Consider the following 22730-nt stretch of genomic DNA (forward strand, 5'->3'; position numbering starts at 1 on the left):
CTCAGAGGCATGACTCTATTAGCTCGCTTACTGTGCAGCTTACTGCCAGTGGTGTGGCCCGACCCCCAACTCTCCAAGCAGTGTCTGACTATACAGAAGCAAGGCTGAGCTGTTGCTGCCTCATCTCTCGTCTCCCTGAAGTCCCAGGGAGCTCAACAAAGCTGGTGAGTGTTAACTATAAAAATGATTACAATAAACAAAGAAGATGTTTAAAAGTTAGAAATATCCTTTGTATTATTTTTATATCAATCATCAGGAGTATGACTACCCTGACTGCACATCCCTGGTTACAATGGGCAACCTCTCCACTCTTTATACTGCTGATACATCTCCCCCTTTTTCCTGTATTTTACCTAATGGGGATGCAGTGTTCCCCCTGTCTGATACTATTAAGCAACTGTTAAAGATTCTCCTCCACTGTGAACTTTAAAGTGCATGTAATAGTAAATACAAAGTGTAGGGCCATTACCAAATGCCACGATCTTCAATCTGAACCAGGTGTACACCAGTACTAAACTGCAGCCTAGTACTGTATAACCAAAGGCTTAAATCTAATCATAAAGTAAACTAATAATAATAATGTGTTTATTTAAAATTGTTACTAATGCCATTTTTCAAAAGAGAATATCACTAGTAGTTTTATATTTAAAAAACAGATATACCCAAAAACTGACAAAATCACTCATCCCAGCTGCAGGCAAAAGCAGCAAGAATAAATAAAAGCTTAATTTGATAGATAAAACTTTCTAGTATCACGCAGCGTGAATGTCATTATTTTAAAACTAGGGAATGAAGCTATTTTATATTCAGATTCTTTTTTGCCTATGGAAGAAATTATGCCTCGACCGATATGGCTAATTAAAGCAACATGGTGCGCTTGTGATAGGTATAAAAGAATAAAGTTATGGAAAAAGTATTGTTAGAATATGCACAGCAGTGTTAATAAAATTCTTCCCATAATTCCCAGCAGCAGTACTTCACATGCAATAAACATTTTATCTCCAGACAACTAAGTGGGTAAATATGTAAACGCATACAGTGACTATTTTCTTATTTTCTTTTTGTATTTATCTAATTTAAATATTATGATTGATATACATAGGGAAATAAATTGAAGCACTTCATCTAGTTTACTTAAAGCTGTCCCTATTAACGCCACCGTGCACTACACATCACACACTGGAGCTGTTCTTTGTTTGCATTTGTTGCTTTATGTCATTCCAAACAGCTCAATGACGCAGCTGTGGGCAGAAAATCTACATGTTGGTAAGTGAGGGAGGAATATGACCGTTATCAGTCTAGTTATAGACCTACTGCACTTACAGTGATGCCGAATCTTTTTCAAACCGGTCACCAACATGTGTGCCTAAATTACACACAGCCCATTGACAGGCTGGATCAGCCAAGGTGTGCTAAGCCTAAGCGAGCCAAGGGCCTGATTCAGAGTTGGGAATAGTGAGAGATATCTCTCTCAACTAATCATCTTGGTGAAACCATGTTGCACTGCAGGTGGAGCAGATTTAAAATGTGCAGAGAGATTTAGATTTGGGAGGGAGGTGTCCAAACTGATATCTAAATTGTAGAGTAATAATAAAGCTGTGCAGTATTTGTTGGCTACATGTAAAAGCAGCCAGTATTTACCCTACATGCAAAAAAAATAAATATGAATTTACACCCCTTGCATTGCAACATGGTTTGTCCAGATACACAGTTAAGTGCTATCTCTCTCTCTATTTGCAACCCTGAATCAGGCCCCAAGTGTGTTCTGACACCACTCGCAGGTTCTTAGTAAAGACACAATGGACCTAGAAGCATTAATGTAGTATAAAATGATATTTATCATGAGGGTAGTCTTTGCTGTCTGAGCCTTTAAGGTTCTTTTGTTATCGTTTATCATTTATGTACTTTTTTTTAATCCTGTTTCTACTGATAAAAGAGTATTCAATAAAGACGTTTAATATCAAATTCAATATAAATGCTAAATGCGCATCAGCGGTGGTCACATGATCCCGTCCTGTGCACAGACGAGACTGTAGAGTTTAGGAGATTTCAGCATCAGGATAGACGTACTGCGCACATAGCCTAAAAGTTGGAAAGCCAGAATCACTGACTGCAACTTCTTAAATATTAAGCAGGTACGTAGATAATATTCTTCTTCCTTGGTATTTGGGAACATATAAACTGTACTATTTGGAGAGCTTTATTTACATGGGTCATTTTATGTTTTTTTTCACAATTCTTACTGCACAAAAGCATAGAATTGTTGTATCAGTGTTACACTAAACTATTTTCTATTATTACATCTGAATATCCTGGATAGGAGGAAAAGACCAAGGAAAAAGAGGAAATATAGAGAAGCATGGAATCTTTCTTGTCTGGTACGCATATAAGTATAGAAGGATACATTGCATAATCATTACAATGATGGTGCGATTTCTTACCACTATTTGGATTTAATTTCACGTATTTTGGAATGTGAGTTACATTTGAAGGAATCTAGTTGCCACCTTTTGGATTAGGGAGTGTACTGTATATCTAAAATTTCGACTTCTTCATTGCAAACTTTATTGTGGTATTTGTAATTGCACCAGAGTTTTTGTAGCCCAACGTAATATATATATATATATATATATATACATATACACACACACATACATTCCACAAAGTCCACAAAAAGTCTGTTGTCATTAAAAGCACTCATTAGTTGCCATTAAGATCAAGCCTTCACCACCCCAAGGTAATGAGCAAACATCAGAGGGATACTTTGTTGCATAACTAGCTAATTTGCATGTATAAGCGTTACTTTAAAGAACAGCTACATTGTGTTTCCAAGTATTATTTTTACCCTAAAATGAAAACTGTAGTTGAGCTATAGATATAGAACAGGAGGTTGAAGCAACTGCACTCATTTTACGTAAAAAGACTAATATTAATGCCTTGCTCCCCAGTTCAGGTTTAGTTTATTACAAGCTGAAGGCTACTAATCTGATGCAGGTGTCTTTAGTTACACTCTGATAGATGCCGTGGTGCGCAATCAATACCAGAGAGCTGGCTAAACCCAGTAAGAGAGTGAAAATTAATGTTCAAATCTCTGTCTTGGAACACAAGCAAGTGCTTATCAGTGATTCTATCCCAAATGTGATGAAAAAAGATCCTTGCAGGCTGAGCACTACAGTGTCGTTCAGCAATGAGGAACAGAACCCAAACAGAGCACTAAGCAACAAGTGGTACCCTGGTCATAGAAATGCACTAATGTTATTAAATACACAGAGAGGAGTACTAGATTATAGGATCTGCTTCCAATGTGTGCTGCAAAGACTTCGGCTTCATACCACATGAAGGGTTGATCGCTTGTCCTAAGTCTCAGTAAGTAGAGCAAAGCCACACAGGCGAGAGAGCTTTCTCTTGTAATCCGTTGGAAATCACAAAGAAAAAAAAATCAATCAAAAGTTAATAGTAAGAGCATAAAAGAAATGAAACCACAGGGGGATATGGACTATGGGGAAAATGAATAAAGAAAAGTTTCCAAATTCTGACAAGCAGAACATAAACCTGACAGTGAAAGTCATCTGTTACTTTACTGACATCTAAATGTCCTCACTCAGCAGTCTCAGAGAACATGGTATTATGCGCTTTACCCTACCATAGGCTGTGTATCTACAGACATAATTAAACTGCAGTTAGAGTTCAATATTTTGTCACAATATTAGGTGGTTTAAAAGTGACCAAATGTCCTCATGGATATTGGCAACATTAAGGGTACGTTGCAGTCCAATGCATGGATGCTTGTCAACATGACTGATTGAAAAATCATGACAACACTCCCCACATTACATGAAGGAATGTGACAATGGACAATTCAATATTCGTCACAGACACTGGAAACAGGGTGTGGAAAGTTTTTGTGTGGTTTTTTTTTTGGAGTGGGGGTATGTATGGGGGGCGTTCTGCTTACTCAAACATCACCAGAATCAAATATTTTTATATAGTTAATGTTGGAGTTATCTTCCATTGGAATCACTTCTGAATGACTGCATCTCACAAATAACTGCATTAATATATATATTTATTTTGTTTTTTTAACATGCAAGGGAACTTTTTAAAGTGGTTTAACTAATGGAATTCATACTTTGCTTCAAAACTGTCTAAGCAACATACTAGATTGTTAGACTATATTACCTATACAGAATTATACAATACATAAAAAAAAGGTTTAAACCCCCCCCCTCTCCCCCCAACAAAAAAAATCTGTCAGTGGCTCGTTTATTTTTATTGCTATTAAAATTGCATTGAAAACACTACATTTATTGAAATATACCAAAACATACAAAAGGTGCTCCAATTGCAGTGGCAGTATTATAATTACCTGCTACATTACTCTTGCACAGATTTTTATAACATATGACTTAACAGAAAAATACTTTTAATCACCAACACTGCAGAAAGAGCCTAGGTAATGTCAACACTTCCCAACTATGCCTACTTAGGTGGGCATCCGCAATTTGAGGGGACTTGTCACTAGTTAGAACTTTTGTCCCAACTTCAGGAGAGTTAGGAGATAGTCCGACAGGTGTGCACAGCAATAGCATTTTGCAAATGTTGTAACTTTTGCATCCCCCTGGTTATTAAGGTTATCCTAATGTATAGCAAAGTAGACTTCAGCTGCTGTTTTTCCAAACGAAACTACAGTGTGTTACATGACCAGAAGTACATTCTAATGTGCCCAGTGAGAATCAGTCATGGGTGTTTTCTGAACTATTGACAAGCATAACGGAAACAAAAACCGTATGCATTCTATTTGGAGTTAGCACTGTTTCATTGCGTCCGCGCACACAGAAAAATTCCCTACCTTTAAATAAAATTCCCAACACAGAAACACATACCGTATATACTCGAGTATAAGCCGAGTTTTTCAGCACAAAAAATGTGCTGAAAAAGTACCCCCTCGGCTTATACTCGAGTCAAGTGTAGCGCTGACCGGACGGAGTTCGGTCAGCGCTACACACTGCCAAACACACAGCCGCCGGAGCCGGCAGCTGCGTGTTTGGTGTAATCAGCAGCCGCAGAGAGTCTGTCAGACTCTCAGCGGCTGCTGCTGCTCCCACCGCGGGAGCCATCTTCCGGCTCCCGCAGTGGGTGATGGGAGACACGTCGTCATGACGACGTCTCTCCCATGCAAAGCGGGCGGAGGAGCGGACAGCGGCGGGACCAGGAGCGGGAGTTTAAGGTAAGTGTTTAATTTTTTTTTATTCTTTTCACGTCTCTCTCTACTAGGGGGGGGGGGGGGACGGGGACTACAGGGGGCACTACCAGGGGGCGATTACTACAGGGGGCACTACCAAGGGGCATTATCAGGGGGCGATTACTACAGGGGGCACTAAAAGGGGGGATTACCACTGGGGGAACTACCAGGGGAGGATTACTACAGGGGGCACTACCAGTGGGGGATTACTACAGGGGGCACTAAAAGGGGGGATTACTACTGGGGGTACTACCAGGGGGGGATTACTACTGGAGGCACTGAAAGGGGGGATTACCACTGGGGGCACTACCAGGAGGGATTACTACTGGGGGCACAACCAGGGGAAATTACTACTGGGGGCACTACCAGCTGCTGCCATTTCCCACACTAGGCTTATACTCGAGTCAGTAAGTTTTCCCAGTTTTTTGGGGTAAAAGTAGGTACCTCGGCTTATATTCGGGTCGACTTATACTCGAGTATATACGGTATATAGAAAGGTACAGAAAGACATTTTATTATAGTTCAAACACCAATTTACTGATCCAACATCTGAACAGGCAAATAAGTTGTGCCAGGAGGTCAGGAAAAATTGATACAAGCAGAAATAAGGAAAACAATTATTTTAAATGACAGACATGTTCAAAAAAAATACAATGAACAAAAACCCTGCAGAGATTTCAAGACAGAACTCAACTAAATTACAGACAATCAGAGAGGATTTAGAATCTGTGTTTTCTGTTTACTAGGAACATATTAAATTTATTTTTTTCCCTAGGATGCTCACTAATCACAATTTAGAGGTTGGGAAGACATTTATCTAGAACAATACTGGGATAAGTACATGCCTTCAGCAAAGGAATTTGGCTTTCCATTACACCTTTCAAAATCAGTCTGCTGCAGGGATTGCACTGAAAACACGAATCCTGCTGGGTCTCATTTCCTATACAACTGTTTGCCGCATGCAGAGCACAACTTAGTTACAACCAATTTCCAGTGAGTGCCACCGATTGCGAGAAGAAAGCTTTAGTTCAATTTCCTCCTGTTATACATATTCTTCAGACATTTAAACGTTTTGATGATTGGGAGATTGTTAACTCATCTCTTACTACTATAGGACAAAAAAAAAAACGGAAACACAACAAATCTAAAAAAAATTATTTACCTCTATCCGGTCATTTAGGTAAGTTTCCCAACAGAAGGATTAAGTTGTCAAAATTAAACAGAGTCAAAAGTCACTGTGCACCAATCATCCTTGCATAAAATAATTTCCTATAAGACTCAAAGCTGCTGACCGGTAGTGCAAATCAATATAATGTACACTTGTCAGATGATGCAATAGAGACTGCCATTTGGTAGGAGACGGCAATCAATCAATTGGAAATACCAAAGAGGCATTTACCACTTAATTACTTCAAGCACATTTTAGGAATGTACACTCATGCCCACTCTCCACAGCTCCTGTTAGTGGCAATTCATTGCAGGGACAAGTGCTGTGACGTGAAATGAAGAAGTAAGGTTAGGAGAGGAAGAATAACGCCTCTCCTGTCCTTACTCCCAGAGGTACGTGCAAGAGGCCATGTGAAAGCCTGGTCTCTGCCACCCTTGTATGTAACGTCTGAGACAAGGTTCTAGGAGGGATGACCATGCTTAAAGTGGATCTGTCACATAAAAACAATGAACACATCTGTTTGTGGGTTGAAAATACAATCTACATCACAGTTATGAAGCACAAAGTCTATGAATTCACTAGGCTATGGTTACTAGCTCTTTATGTGAGGATGCATATGACACTGAACATACCCTCCCTATTTCACAGGACTAGTGCTTACATTGATCTTAAAGCTTCCATTTTTTTTTAAATAAATTATACAGTGTTTCTCCATTTGATAATCTGGATCTCCTATGATTAGAATGGGATAAGATTGAATGTACTACATAAGTGTAATCTGGTTTCTGACAGTCACTGATCTCCAACAGAAAAATTCCTGACTCTAATATAACCTCACTGTAGAAGATCTGATACAGGAATTCAATAGGATTTGAGTGAAAGGAGTAAGGTTCTGGGTATACAGGGTGGTGTAAGGCAGGAAGATGCAAGATATGTGTGCACTGAGTGGTGTAAGGAAGATGCAGATTGTGTGTGTATAGTATGTCGTAAAGGAAGGAAGTCCTATGTGGGTGTACAGTATGGTGTAAGGAAGGAAGACCTATTGTGTGTATAGTATGGTGTAAAGAAGACCTATTGTGTATTTACAGAGTGGTGTAAGAAAGGAAGACAAAGGTTGTGTGTTTAGAGGATGCTGTAAAAAAGAAACACCACCATGTATAAACATGTTTGTGGGAGGCACCACTGACATCACCAGTGATGTCAGTGGAGAGCTTGTCTCCAGTAGTAATAGCTCCCCCCCCCCAGTAATGGTGTCCCCAGTAGTAGTAGCTCCCCCCAGTAATGGTGTCCCCAGTAGTAGTAGCTCCCCCCCAGTAATGGTGTCCGCAGTAGTAGTAGCTCCCCCCATAGTAATGGTGTCCCCAGTAGTAGTAGCTCCCCCCAGTAATGGTGTCCCCAGTAGTAGCAGCTCCCCCCCCCAGTAGTGGTGTCCCAGTAGTAGTAGCTTCCCCCCCCCCAGTAATGGTGTCCCCAGTAGTAGTAGCTCCCCCCCCAGTAATGGTGTCCCCAGTAGTAGTAGCTCCCCCCCAGTAATGGTGTCCCCAGTAGTAGTAGCTCCCCCCATAGTAATGGTGTCCCCAGTAGTAGTAGCTCCCCCCAGTAATGGTGTCCCCAGTAGTAGCAGCTCCCCCCCCCAGTAGTGGTGTCCCAGTAGTAGTAGCTTCCCCCCCCAGTAATGGTGTCCCCAGTAGTAGTAGCTCCCCCCCCAGTAATGGTGTCCCAAGTAGTAGTAGCTCTCCCCCAGTAATGGTGTCCCCAGTAGTAGTAGCCCCCCCCCAGTAATGGTGTCCCCAGTAGCAGTAGCTCCCCCCAGTAATGGTGTCCCTAGTAGTAGTAGCTCCCCCCCTCAGTAATAGTGTCCCCAGTAGTAGTAGCTCCCCCACTCAGTAATAGTGTCCCCAGTAGTAGTAGCTTCCCAACAGTAATGGTGTATCCAGTAGTAGTAGCTCCCCCCCAGTAATGGTGTCCCCAGTAGTAGTAGCTCCCCCCCAGTAATGGTGTCCCCAATAGTAGTAGCTCCCCCCCAGTAATGGTGTCCCCAGTAATGGTGTCCCCAGTAGTAGTAGCTCCCCCCAGTAATGGTGTCCCCAGTAGTAGTAGCTCTCCCCCAGTAATGGTGTCCCCAGTAGTAGCTCCCCCCCAGTAATGGTGTCCACAGTAGTAGTAGCTCCCCCCCAGTAATGGTGTCCCCAGTAGTAGTAGCCCCCACCCAGTAATGGTGTCCCCAGTAGTAGTAGCCCCCACCCCCCGTAGTGCAGACACACAAGTTACAAAAAAAACCATAAGAAAAATACACTTACCTGAATCCACGCTCCGGTGACTGCTCCGGCCGCACGTCAGTCCTCCCGGGCTGGCGCGCTCAGCATTATGGGAGAGACGTCATGACATCTCTCCCATTACCCACTGCATGAGCCGGAAAGCGGAGCTCATGAGTGAGCTCCAGCCCGGCTCTGGCAGTGGGCGCTGCAGGAGTCAATGAGTCCAGATTAAATGTGTAGCGCTGACCGCACACACTGCGGTCGGCGCTACACTGCCTAACTAGGGCGGGCGACTATGGCCGGCGGCCACGGAGACCTCATCACCGGGTCTCCAGGGCCAAAGCATTAACATCCCAAGTCGGTCAGCCCAAACTGGGGATGTCAGGGGAGGTGGGAAACCCCCCTCTCCTGAAACCCCAGGCTTATGCTGAAGCCCAGGGCTCTTCCCCGCACCCCTGGAGCGAGGGTACGTGTTACAAGTCGCGGTCATGACTTGTTTCCCTCCAGTAATGTACCTTCACCTCCTGCATTTCGTCTGGAGTCGTTCCGTCGGTTGCTAGGTGATCCGGACGCCGCAGGATGTCACGTGTGATCTTTTGCCGCCTAGCCATACAATAGCATTCCTCGTGGATCTCTCGGCTTTGCTGCATGGTCAGCATTATTGTTATCTTGCCTGTTGTGAATCCTGTTTCTCCAGCTCTCAAGCCGCTCCGTCAGCCTCCAAGCTGCTACCGGCTCCCTAGCCGCTCCATCAGCTTCCAAGTTGCTACCAGCTCCCTAGCTGCTCCACTGGCTTTTAAGCCACTCCGTCAGCCTCCAAGCTGCAACCGGCTCCCTAGCCGCTCCACCGGCTCTCAAGCCGCTCAGTCAGCCTCCAAGCTGCAATTGGCTCTCAAAGCCGCATCACCTGCTCTCAAGCCGCTTCATCAATTCTCCAAAATCTACTACCAGCTCAAAGCCGCACCATCAGCTCTCAAAGCCGCTTCATCAATTCTCCAAATTCTACTACCGTCTCTGAGTAGCACCATCAGCACTCGAAGGTGCACCATCAGCTCTCAAAGCCATACCACCGACTCTCAAGTCACTCCATCAATTCTCCAAGTTGCACTACCAACTGCATAGCCGCACCAGCGGCGCCCCGACCGCTCCACTGACTTTTTGCTTGTATTCAATATCTCACACTATTCTCTAGTTCCCAGAGGTAATCCATGTAACCACTACTACTCCGAGTTTTAAGACCAGGCGGCCACTTAAGTACCAGTGAACGCTTCCAGTTCTAAAGGGAACAGCGGGTGGCTGAAGAACTTGTTAGCCTGGGTTCTAGGTCGTTTACATGGAGTAGCCTTAGGATCCGTAACAGTACGGGGGTAATAATGTGTTAAATAGTTCTAAACTATTGTAATTTACCACATGACCACATACACCGATACCCGGCTCCTGACTGATCAGTGTGAACTGTCAGGAGCCGGGAACCAATAAGCGGCCGCTAACTGTAGAGCGCCCACTGATTGGCTTCGGCTCCTGACAGTTCCCATGTAGGCTGGTCAATGAGTCAAGATCTGGAGCGGGCGCTCTACAATTAGTGGCCGCTGATTGGCTGACGGCTCCTGACAGTTCACACTGATCAGTCAGGAGCCGGGCAGCGGTGTATGTGGTCACACACGTACACCATTACAGTAAATATATGGATATGGTTCAGTTTTTTCATTTTGCAAAGACCCCTGGATACTACGCATTTTTTTCCCCCCTATATTTAAAACCAGCACTGGCCCTGTAGCTGGTTCCTAAATTATGGGGGAACCCTACTCGTTTAGTTCCCCTTAATTTTAGGAACCAGGACTAGCTGAGCAGTACGAGGCTAGTTATGCTTTTGGGGGGAAACCCTACATAATTGTTTTTTTTTTAAGATTTAACCCTTGTTTAACAGGTAGACCACACAAGCAGGCTTCACATAGATCACTGATATGTGCAGGCTGCTTGCTCTGGAGAGTTTTGCAGAGAGAAGACACTACAATCTCATGTGAGAAATCTCATCTAAACTTGCTACTCGGGGGGGAAATCTCAATCTGCTTCACCATCGGCCAAGTCACTTTCAGCTAAGCTCACTTCTTAGTACATTTGCGAGTTTAAAAACTGGAAAATCACCTGAGTTTCGGTGATGCAAATCAAGTTTAAAAAAAGACAAACTCGATCAGACTAGATTCTTAGTAAATTTACCCCAAGGTGTATGAGGACACTTGTAGATCAAAGATCACCCAACATTGTAATCAAAAAGTCTGTTTACTTGGGGCATATTTGATGGCGCTCAGATGTAGCTGGCGTAATGTTTATTTTGACATAAGCTACATTGATTTAAAGTTGTATTGGAGATGCTAAAGTGGAGGGAGAAAGCTTGCTCTGCAGAGAGACTGTCATTTAACTCTCAGGAATAACTTGCTAGGTTAAAAACAAAAAAAACTTAATTTAAAGCATTCTCCCCTGACAATTTTGCCAACTGGTGAACATCAACTAGCCGGGTGGGGGCAGAGTAATACCTCGCAATAATAAAAAATGTTGATATCATATTTCAAGACTCGCAGATATTGGCCACTTGCTGGATGAACACAAATATTTTTAAAGTCTCTGAATGTTATTGCCCACTTGCTAGCTGGAGACGGCATGGCTGCACTCTCTGTCTACCCTCCCTACAATTTTCCCACAGTCCAAACTGAGTTCTACCTCTTAAAGACGGGAAAAGATCTCTGATGGGAGGGATTTCTGTGGTGGACACAGAGCTCAGCCAATAGTGCCCCATTGCTAGGCAAGCAATAAGGAGCTATGGGCTAAGCTCTATATTGGTCACATGACTGCAACACTGGTTACACTCTGCCGAGGACTCGATCTGGGAGAGCTATCTGAGTGGCACCGTCATACTGCCGAATTGCTTGTAAAAGGTGACAGGTGGTGTACCCCTGAAATTGATCTTGGGGAGAGCACTGATATGGTCTGCTGTTGTAGAGCTAGGAAAGTTGCATTTCACAAAATGTAAAATATCATCTCTCTCATTAGCAGGTCACGGTATTTCAAAAAAATATCTTCATTATGCAATAAATGAAGAGCAAATAATGAATATATCAGGTTGTTGCATATATGACTGTGCAGTTTGTTGCATTCTGGTCCTCTATGAGAGTGCTTTCATGTAACTTCACTAATTAGATTTCTTTCTTAAGTAAGACATAAACTTACCTGAACATGCGGTCCAGGCAAGCCCACAGATTTATTATGTACAGAAAGGCCTTAGAAGCATAACAACTATTTATCAAGCCTAAACCGCGCACAATTAGAGCCTTTAATATAAATGTCATTCGCCTTTAATCAACTCTCACTAAAACTGCTGATAGGAAAGTTCACTGGAATGTTATGTCTTTAAATGGCAATTTATGGCTGTAATTCTACTTAATATGTGCATTTATCTTCCTGCTCAACACAAACGGCAACAAAAAAGTTAACGTACTGTAATTCACACGAAGATATATGTAACCCAGACCGTCCCCGATAAATCACCAATATTGTGTGCTTGACATAGGAATACTTTAGTTTGATCTATCTGTACAATATCTGGATCATAATCATGAAAAGAACAATAAATTAGTACTAAAGCTTTGCAAAGTCAAAATGCTATTTGCTTGAATAAATATGATAGCATTATTTAAGTGCCAGGTTTTTTGTTTTTTTTTTCAATTCTGTATCTCCGGTTAAATATATAATGATCATCAAGCAAAATCATATAGATTGCTTACTTATTTACTATTAAAACTATTAGTGGTAAAAAGAAATGTTCAGTTAAAAAATTAGATGTTGCTTAATCACAGCAGAGGCAGCCATTTTGTGGGCTGAACCAACATTCAGCCCATTTACTCACATCTCGGAGAGGTCACTAGCTGCACTCTCATTGAACATTGGTACAGCTCACAAAATGCCACCTCCATTGTGAGCAGGTTGTGGGTTCCCTTTAATTTGCCTAGTAGAGGACCATATTTTATTGATGTCTTAGTATTTCAGATGAAACATGTTGACCCATAGTCATATTTATGACAGCAAATGAACAAAAGAGGTTTATGAGTGGCAATTCACTGTGGGCCTGATTTAGCTCTGCATGCAAATGCCGATGTCTACGCAGATGGAGCGACTGTTAGCTATTGAGCATGCGCAATACCTCACGCGCAGCGAATTAATTGCGATTACGCTTGCACAGAGGATTCAGCCTCAAAGTGAGTGACAGGTAGTCAGCGTTTGGGGGGGCAATGGGGGTTGGTTAAAGAAACGCAGGCGTATCGGTAGCGTTTAGACACTGTTTTCTGGGTGCGCATAAATTAGTCACTGCGTCCTTGCTCACAACACGAGAGACCTCTACGTTTCTGGAGACCCACTATGTCTGCAACAGATTAGACTTACTGAGAAGGCTGATGGACGCCTCTCATGTATGTTCTTTGTTTCTGGTATTGTGCGTGAGCGGCGGATGTGATGCTTTCAGTGGGAGTCTCTAATCTCTGTACGGCGAGTGTCTCATTAGCATATATTCGCAATTGTGATCCGTGAGAGATTGCAGCTGTGATGGCATTTGCGTGCAGATCTGAATCAGGCCCTATGTTTTCTAAACTGTCTGTAATGCTGACTATATCCTGATTACCCTTATTTTTTATGTGCCAATATTGTTTTTTTCTTTTTAAGGTCTTTAGCATATATACAATGTCTGCAGATTGACTATTCTTTTGGTTGGAGTGTACATATATATATATATATATACACATATATATATATATATATAAATATATATATATATTTAATTTTAACCATCCCCTTCCCCTTTATACCATAGGTACACGCTGTAAAAATTACCTTCCACCCCGGGCGCTGTAAGGCACTACATGGATCCCTAGAGGTCCACCGTCATTGGAGACTTCCACCAGCTTCACCATGTCACTGTAATGCAGATGAATGAAGTATCATGAGCAGAGAACATCTATTAGGCATCCCAGCAGTGAAGGGACTGCAATACATCACAGTAATGGCCCCTATGTGCACACACACAAATACACACTGCAAAGGGAATTGTGACAGGAGATAAGAATAATAATGTTACATACCTCAAAATGAGTCTGAGGGCATGGAAACAGAGAAACAATATAATGAAGCTAATAACATTGACACAGTGACTGGCTATTGTGAATTACAGTAACTGATACGTTACAATGTTGAATAATATACTGTTTATTTAAGTGAACGAATGAGAGAACATCTTTTAAAATTTATTTCTGCCACATGGCGACTTCCATCGCCAAAGAATAAAGGCTTAAATGTTACTAAACAATTATAAAGAATGTTAGTTATATCAGACTATTGCTAGGAATACAGTGTTTTCCCTTATAGCAGACATACACATTTTGAGTGTGTGGGATTATAACATTTGACGCTTCATCATTTCACAGGAAAATACATGGTTACAGCATTTCCTTAGTAGTATTTAAGTCAATGATGTGGGTTAATATTGCATCTTAGGTGTTACTGGTGATTATGCTCCTGCAATCTGAGTAGGGATGATGATGAAGAAAGGGTCAGAAGACTACAGAAGCATGCTGTATAAATCACCATCATTTCATAGTATAGTACACATGACAATATTTTAGTTTGGACACAATATTGTTCCTATGGTGAGGATTCTTCAGCTAGCAGAGAACAAACTGGAAGACTCACTCAAGGGAGAAGCTGGAGGTACGTTCCAATCCGGTGTCTGCATGACCAACAGGTTCCACCCGGCTGCCCTCTTCTCCATCATCCTCATCCTGAAAAAGAAGCACAACATATGGCTGAACATTGGTGTGTAGCTAAAAATCCATTTAAAATGTATTTTACGATTCCTGTTGGAGCATGAGAAGTGATGTAAACTCTAATGATCATTCAGTATAAATGTAGATGATAGATATCGGAGTCACACACAGAGCTCAGTACAGACAGAACAGAGACATTATTAGCAGAAAACTGTACAGTGTAATGAAGCATGGTGCATAGAGAGGTAAAAAGGATTACAGCTACAGCAAATATACTGATCACATTTAGCTATAAAATTGTCATCAGGTGGGACAGTTCTTTTCATTGTACAAAAGATATATGTTACCCTTAATCACTATCAACCAATGCAGTAGTATAACTACACCAAGAGACTATCTAGGGCAGCACAGATGGTGTAATGGTTAGCATTACTGCCTCACAGCACTAAGGTCATGGGTTCAATCCCCACCACGGCCCTAACTGTGTGGAGTTTGTATATTTTCCCTGTGCTTGCGTGGGTTTCCTCCGGGTACTCGGGTTTCCTCCCACACTCCAAAAAATATACTGGTAGGTTAATTGGCTCCCAACAAAAAAGTTAGCCATTCAATATGGGTGTTTTTTGCGTTAATATCGCACTTTTTATCATTTTTGCGTTAATATCACTTGTTTAGTTTTACACTGTATTCAATATCAAAGACTTATCGCAGTTTTGAAAAGTCTTTGATAAAAAACCATTGAATAGGTGTCGAAAAAAAGTGCAGAATTGGGGTTTAGAGGGGCAGGCTTAAAAAAAATAGCCTACACCCCTGAGACTGACATTTAAAAAAGAACTGTGTCAAAAAAAGTAAAAAAATAAATAAATAGGGACACCCCAAAAAATGAATTAAAAAATTGGGGTGCAAAAAAAAAAAAAAAAAAAGGGAAAAAATTGTTAAACAATAGGGAAATAGGTTCAGGGCTATTCTGCAAGTATGCGGCAGGTGTTTTCTAGAATAGAATTATAGCGGCAGGTGCACAAATGCAGAATTTTTAAAAACTTACTTTAGGGACACCAAAATATGCTAGTACCCATTCTCCTGTAACCCAAATTTGATGGGACCACTTAAAAAAACAAAAAAAAATAACCTAAGTGCTCTTCTGCATCACTTCTTCAATGTCGGGAAAAAAGCACCTGCTGCGGCTATTTAAATCCCCGACTTTCAATTAAAGGCTAAAATGGGGGTACCCATAGTGATCCCCCATGTTTTTACAACTTTAGGGAGGTCTTACAATTATTTTAAGGAAAAATTTGTTATTTTACGCAAATCCAACTTCGGAGTTTCCCATTTTCGTTCATTTTATATTGAATACGGGGATAAGCGGGAGCGCGCACCAGACTTAATGCAGAAAATAAACTCCGATATGAAACGTTAACTTCGGCAGTGAAGTTAACGTTTCATATTGAATACCCCTCATAGTGTGTTAGTGTGTGAGCATGTGGCAGGGAATATAGAGTGTAAGCTCCACTGGGGCACGGACTGATGTGAATGGCCAAATATTCTCTGTAAAGCGCTGCGGAATATGTGTGCGCTATATAAATAACTGGTAATAAATAAATAAATCTAGAAAGATATCAGGTGCTCATTAAAGGGTAGTACTGACTGATGGGGAGATTTACTAGAACTTTCCTCTAACCTGACTGGGAGTTAGACGCAAACTCATCCCTCCAACCTGGTGCTCTGCTTAACAAGAGAGATCTGATACGGAGCTGCTGTGTTGGATCTATCCTGCTACAGAGGGACCCAAGCAATGGTAAACGCAGATGGTAATAGGTTCCTGCTACAGTGTATGGAAGATCCTGCTAAACAGAGCATTATGATTCTGAAGGGAGGAGATATGGGACAAAAATTATCCAAAGTAGAAAACTCCTTAACTCCATTTTTAACACAATGACACCATGTTGGAAACCCAAATATTGATTTAGTGCTGCCAATTATGTAACTAACCTCAATACAGAAGATCAATAATACAGTCTTATGTTGGAAGCTCTGCAGATTGTGTGAGTAACCATTGCTCCGTTTGTTTGATTATTTTATATGCAGAGCTGCAGTATTATGTTCGCTGCCATCCGTGAAAACATTTAGGTTATGACTCCATGTATAAACCAATGTAAGGCATCTTCTCCCACACCTGTGAGCGCTGCTTAGTGCCCTATGCTTTCACCTAATCTTATACATGAAAAATATCATTTTCTCCTGTTGGCAAGGTGAGTCGTCATTGGTGCTTGTACATTTACATAATTTGCGTGAATAGGGTTTTCTGCGTAAATCCAAACCAACAGACAGGGAACACAAAAATGTCTCTTTGGCCAAATATACAAAAGAAGAACGAAAAAAAAATGCTTTCATTCTACTAATTGAAAAAGAGGAAAATCCTTCAAGTCTATTATTACATATGGAAATAAATTATAAGGATTCTGACTACCATAAAGTAGTAGCTGTGGCTGCAACAATAATGCGCTCAGGCTAAATGGTGGCCCTGGACAAAAGCGCCTAGACCTCCCCTGAACAGCACCGCATGGCTCACTGTGTACCACCTTAATAGACCTTTTATATAATACACTGTTTGGGCTAATTAATAGCTTCCAGGATGAGGCCTAGGAAGCAGCCTCATCTTCAGGTCATGTTCTACAGGCAGTAGAGCACGACTAAGTGAAAAGCAAGATATGTTCTTATGTGTCCTCTATACCAGGTATCATCATTTACATGCTCCTATTATGGAATGTAAACAGGATTACAGCATTACGCTTTCCTGGCGCCACGCAGCGCACACCAAAACACTTCATCAACGCAATTAAAATGTGCACTATTACAGAAAGATGAGAAAACAACACTCATTTTATGATGTCATATTTTTTTTTTTGCTTTTCAGAACACAAAAATAATTAAGAATTTATATCCCTCATTACTCAAGTGACTAAACAGAATTATGCATGGAAGAAACAGCACGGTTCCTAAACAGATTTAGGAATCTTTGAGCATCCGTATCAATCAAGAAAATGATAAGCAACGTTTTGGCAGACAGAAAAAAAAAATATTAAATTATTAAGAATTTTCCGAGGCAAAGCACAAGCAGCCTGTAATGTTATACTGACATTTCCTCAGAGAGCAAGAAAAACAAGTGTGTCTAGATGTGTTCAGCCTCTGTCTATGGATTTACTTTGTGCATCAGACACAAGCTTTCTGCATGAATCCAGGCTGACTGAAGATTGATGATCTTGTGCTTTAAAAGCCTCTAATATACACTTCTATCACATCTATCTTTCTCGATCACCAGTCAAGTAATGCATTTTAAAGGTTAACCAGCAACTTGAACTTACCAAACAGCCGTATGAATGTAAACAAGCAACCTAAATAGGTTAGCTTTTGGATGCGGTAAATTGCAATTCTAGTTGCTGCTAGGGAACACTGTAATTGTATGTTTTAAACGCATTAGGGGGCAATGAGTGTACACAGAACGTAACCGCTTTCATTCTCTGCCATCTTAAAGACATATTAGCTCAGAGCCACCGTAACGATTTCCTGAAAAGAAAAACAATACTATCTTTGCATTTAATCTGACAGAGTCCGTCCTCCCTGTACTTGAAAAGCTATGAAGCTCACTGGCAGTATTAAATAAACTACAAATGCACTTTTTTTTTTTTTTTTTAAAGATGCATTCTGACATTTATATATAAAGCGAGATTAATTTATTTCATTACCAAGAAATGCAATTAATTTAATGTACCGAAGAAGCACCTTATTGTAGGTACAGGCAACACAAGTTTTAACAGCACTGGAAAGACTAAACCATGTGTGTCCACATACATCTACCCTAAAATGCGCTGCAAGTCGCGCCACACACAACGTGGGAGTTCCGTGTGCCTCGGAAGCGGCGAGTGTCTTTTTGTGCGACTTTTTACCTTCAAATGCGTCTTATTCACACAGTGATGTGAATAGCTAGCACAAGCAGCTTCTGCTGATTAAAATGATATGCAGTATGCCTATGTTCTCTGTGCGTCAGCGGGTGTAACTACATGTGAAATAGTACGTTACAGTGTCAGTGGCTGTAACACTAACGTAGCGTTTTGCATGCAGATACACCCGCAGACACGCATAGAACATAGGCATGCTGCATATCATTTTAATCAGCAGAAGCTTTTTGTGCTAGCTATTCACATCACTGTGTGAATAAGACGCATTTGTAGGTAAAAAAGTCGCATAAGAATATGCTCGGCGCTACCGAGTCACGCCACGGCATGGCGTGAGTAGAAGGGCTGTTTAATGCGCCAGGAGGCTAGATGTATGAGGACACATCTGTATACAAACACCTAATGCAAGAAATATGAGATCTTCAGATGGCGTCAGACACTCTAATACTACAGGGGAGAGCATCATCAGAGAAAGATAAGAAGATGCCTCCAGGTAAGCCTTCATGCTTATTCCCAGGTGCTGATTGCAAGTGATTACGCACAATAACATAAATGCAATAACTATAATTTTACTGCCAACCTCTTTGCCAGGCCAGCCGGGGCATGTTTTTTTTTTTTTAGAAATTAAAAGCAAAAATTATTTGCCATCACTGCGTTAGGTAATAAGAAATAAGAAATTATAGCTTACAGGGTCCCACTGCCGCAACTGATAAATAGGCTTTATTAACAGGTTGGTTTTGCCTTCTAGCAACTACACTGCTGAAATCTTGCAGGCTATAACATTTTGGGATAATCCATATGCTGGCCACACACATAGCGATATTTTACCCGATGTAGCCGATTCCGACACATTGGAACGACAGATTGTGTAAAATATGGCCAAATCCTGAGTAAATCTTGAGTCCCCACTCACGATGCGATACGCGTTCCCGCTGGTCGCACACCGCATCGTCAGATCTGCCGTGCAGTAGGGCAGATCTGACGATCTAGGACCCGATGCACTGTGAAAGTCTAGATGCAGGAGAGATCGCAACAAGATTGGACACCAAATCGTGTGGAGATCGTGTGCAGAGCTGCCGGGGAGAGTTTCAAGGGAAATCGTACACATAGGCTGATTGTGAGCACATCGCTATGTCTGTGGCCAGCTTTAGACTGCTCCGGCTCAGATCTGTGTGTGCAGAGAGATTTTGGTAGTCCTGTTACAGATTCTGCCAGGTAAAGACAAGCGTGCTGAATGTGGCATCTAATTGGCTGAAACAGCAATTGCCCAGTGTCCTTCACTGCACACCTCCCCATCCTGTCAGACTTTAATTTCCAGCCTAGTGGATGTGACTGTACTCATAATACACAAATTAATACATGGTTAAAGCACATAAATGTCACCCCTTGGTGATTGGACATTTTTAAAGGTAAGAAAGTAGTGTGTCCAATAAAAACATGTCTGAAATAAAACAAAAGATTATATTTTAATAATAAAAGTTCAAAAACTGTGTGCATGTTCAACTGTACTTCTAGGGGGCTTTGTGTAGTTACAATAGACAGCCAATCCATGTAAAGATAATACAAAGTTATGCATTAATAAAAAAATTTACACATTTTCCCTATAGAAAACCAATTGCCAATATCCGTCTCTTTAGGGCAGATCAGTAAAGAAAAGCACACCAGATTGGCTGCTATAGGTATCGCCACCTTTTTCATTTCTAAAACATCACTCATTTAATTCAATGAACACCGAGAAGGTCCATATAGGACAGCAGAGAAACAGGTTCTCGTGACTCTGAAAACATCTACCACAATTGGTATATTGTTCTAATGACAACTGATGTGACTGTCCCTTCTGTAGCAATAATGATGAGGACAACTAATCCCAAAAGGGAGGGGAGGGTTTCGGTAGCATAGCGGGGGTTAGCGGTATATTTTTTTTTTTTAGGGGGGAGGTCAGGGTTAGTTACCCCTAGGGGGGAGGGTTAGAGTTAGGCACTAAGGGGTGAAGGTTAGGTTTAGACACAAAGGAGGGAATCTTAGGTTTAGGCACTAACAGGGAGGGTTAAAGTGCAGTGTGGGGAGGGTTAGGGTTAGGCTACAAGAAGGGAGGGTTAGGGGGAGAAGGGGGGAGGGTAAGTATACTTACCCAACCCATGTCGGGATACCAACCATCGGGATGACGCTGTCGGTATTTTGACAGGCCCAACAGCTGGCATTACATACAGATTCCTTGCAGAATATACAGTCACTGCCACGCCAATGGTTTTCGGCGCATCGTTCTACCAGAAGATACGACATGCTGTAAATTGAGCTTAAACCTACATAAAATAAAGCAAATTAAAACGCCCTCCTTCCCATGGAACCAATTCAACTGAATATCTGTCTATGCCTGAAATAAATTGCAGAGAGTAACTGAGGACACAACTTGAGAGTTCTTCTCTGAGAACTTTGAATCCAATCTCTAATAGAATAACTGTACTCTTATTTTCAACCTTAGGGAGACCTTAATTAACTGACTATTGACAAAACCAGCATATAAAACCGTTGCCCAAGGAGCATAATAATTAATGAGCTTGTGGTAACTACTTTATTATTGCCAACAGATAAGGACTTCCGGCTGTTATCAAGTTTTTCCAGTATTATTAATCCTTTGAGAAAAAGCCTTGAGCAGGTATCTGAATATGTATACGGAGAGCCACAGCAACACAGTCCCAGCTATAATCTATAAAACACTGCAATACTCTGCAAATGAATGATTGCAGTATCTCCTCTGTAAGAGGTTACAGGGCTTTGACAATTTTCTGAATACATTTTGCTTTCCTGGAGAATATTCTTCCTGCCTAATCCTGTGACATGGCCTCGCACCGCAATGGGGAGATAAAGCAGCAAAGGGTCCAAATCTAGTGACCTCTCATAAAGGAACTTTACTAAATTAAAAGGGTAGTCTACTTTTACCTAACCTGCTACAGCTCATAAAATTGTATTCAAAAAGAACTATCGTCTTGTTCTGACTATTGTCTTACAGCTACCAGCACTAACCATCAGCATCTACTTTAGTAAAAACAGGCATTATTTTAGCACTAAAATGTGAATATTGTTCAGGTAACTGCAATTGTATGAAGAGGTAAACACTAAAAGGGTGTGTATGAAAGCATTCCAGAAAATACTTAGGGCATTAATTAAAAAAAAAAAAAAGTTAATCTACACTTTAAGACCGTGGTCGCCAACCAGTAGCTCCCAGTCTTAATTTTGGGAGAGCTCTCACCTAGCTGCAGTACTGCCCAGTCAACTAGGAGTAAGTGACCTCTGACGCGCGCTCCCCCATGGGCGGAGCCACAGGCAGGTCAGGTGATTGCCGAAACCTCTATGGCAATCACCTGACATGCTTCCTCGTGGTTCCACCGACGGCGTCTACGCCACGGCAGAGCGAGTGACTCCCGCCAAGCCCTACCTGTCTCTCTTGCTCCTCTACTACACGTACTTCCTTGGAGCCGGTAAGTAACAGTGAAATGTGCCTGTTCTTAAACTTTATTTACAAATTACAACAATATCACTGTAATAATTAAATGCATTGTTGTTTTCTATGAAACATTGTTTTCATTTTCATTAAATGACCTTCAATTGTTCAGTTATTAGCCAGATTTTTTTTCTACAATTTTAGTAGCTCTTCAGGTTGTTTAATTTTTCTCAAGTAGCTCACACCTCAATTAAGGTTGGTAACCACTGCTTTAAGATATTCATTAATATTTATGGACAGGTAAGTCTTTTATTACAGACAGTCCAAATATATATTTAAATGACTATACCAGTACATACATACACACTTTGTTGTGTGTTATGGGAGTGCCCATTTCAGCACATGGTACAATACTTTGAGAACACGTTCTTAGGGCGGGAGATATCCAGTCTTTAGAGGGCATGATACAAGTGGAGAAGTTGCCTATAGCTTCAACCTTTCATTTTATAGAATGTACTTGATAAATTCTAACTGAAAGCTAATTGGTTGCTACGGGAAACGTCTCTACTTCTTAGGAGACTTGATACATCTCCCCCTGAATGCTATAAGAGAATTGAGGACAAAGCACACAGTTTTGTCTATGCTTTGAACAAGTGTTCAAAGTCCTGTCTAAAGCATGACCATGATAGCAAAGGCTCCTACTTATTGTTTAAAGATGTAAAATAAAGATTATATATTTTAACTTATTCTTGTTCATTGCAACTGGCGTCCTTCATTTGGGGAGCTGACATTCTTGTTCTCACCGTGAGTTGGTCAACAGTGGTGCAGAGGGGAGCCCAGGTTATAATCCTCATTCTATCGCT

General features: G+C 41.4%; 1 protein-coding gene across 14 annotated transcripts in view; it reads right to left on the reverse strand.

The window, feature by feature from the left end:
- PARD3 (par-3 family cell polarity regulator) overlaps nt 1–22730 on the reverse strand; it is a 629380-nt gene that overhangs the window by 322510 nt on the left and 284140 nt on the right. For all 14 annotated transcript variants that reach the window (XM_088462693.1, XM_088462692.1, XM_088462686.1 and 11 more), the window contains 2 exons: nt 14402–14490; nt 13547–13630 (listed from right to left, as the gene is read on the reverse strand). In XM_088462693.1, the coding sequence (XP_088318819.1) occupies nt 13547–13630; nt 14402–14490 (173 nt within the window). The remainder of the gene's footprint in view (nt 1–13546; nt 13631–14401; nt 14491–22730) is intronic.

This window comes from Taudactylus pleione, unplaced genomic scaffold, assembly GCF_031769625.1.
Source record: "Taudactylus pleione unplaced genomic scaffold, aTauple2 ptg000053l, whole genome shotgun sequence".
NCBI lineage: Eukaryota > Metazoa > Chordata > Amphibia > Anura > Myobatrachidae > Taudactylus > Taudactylus pleione.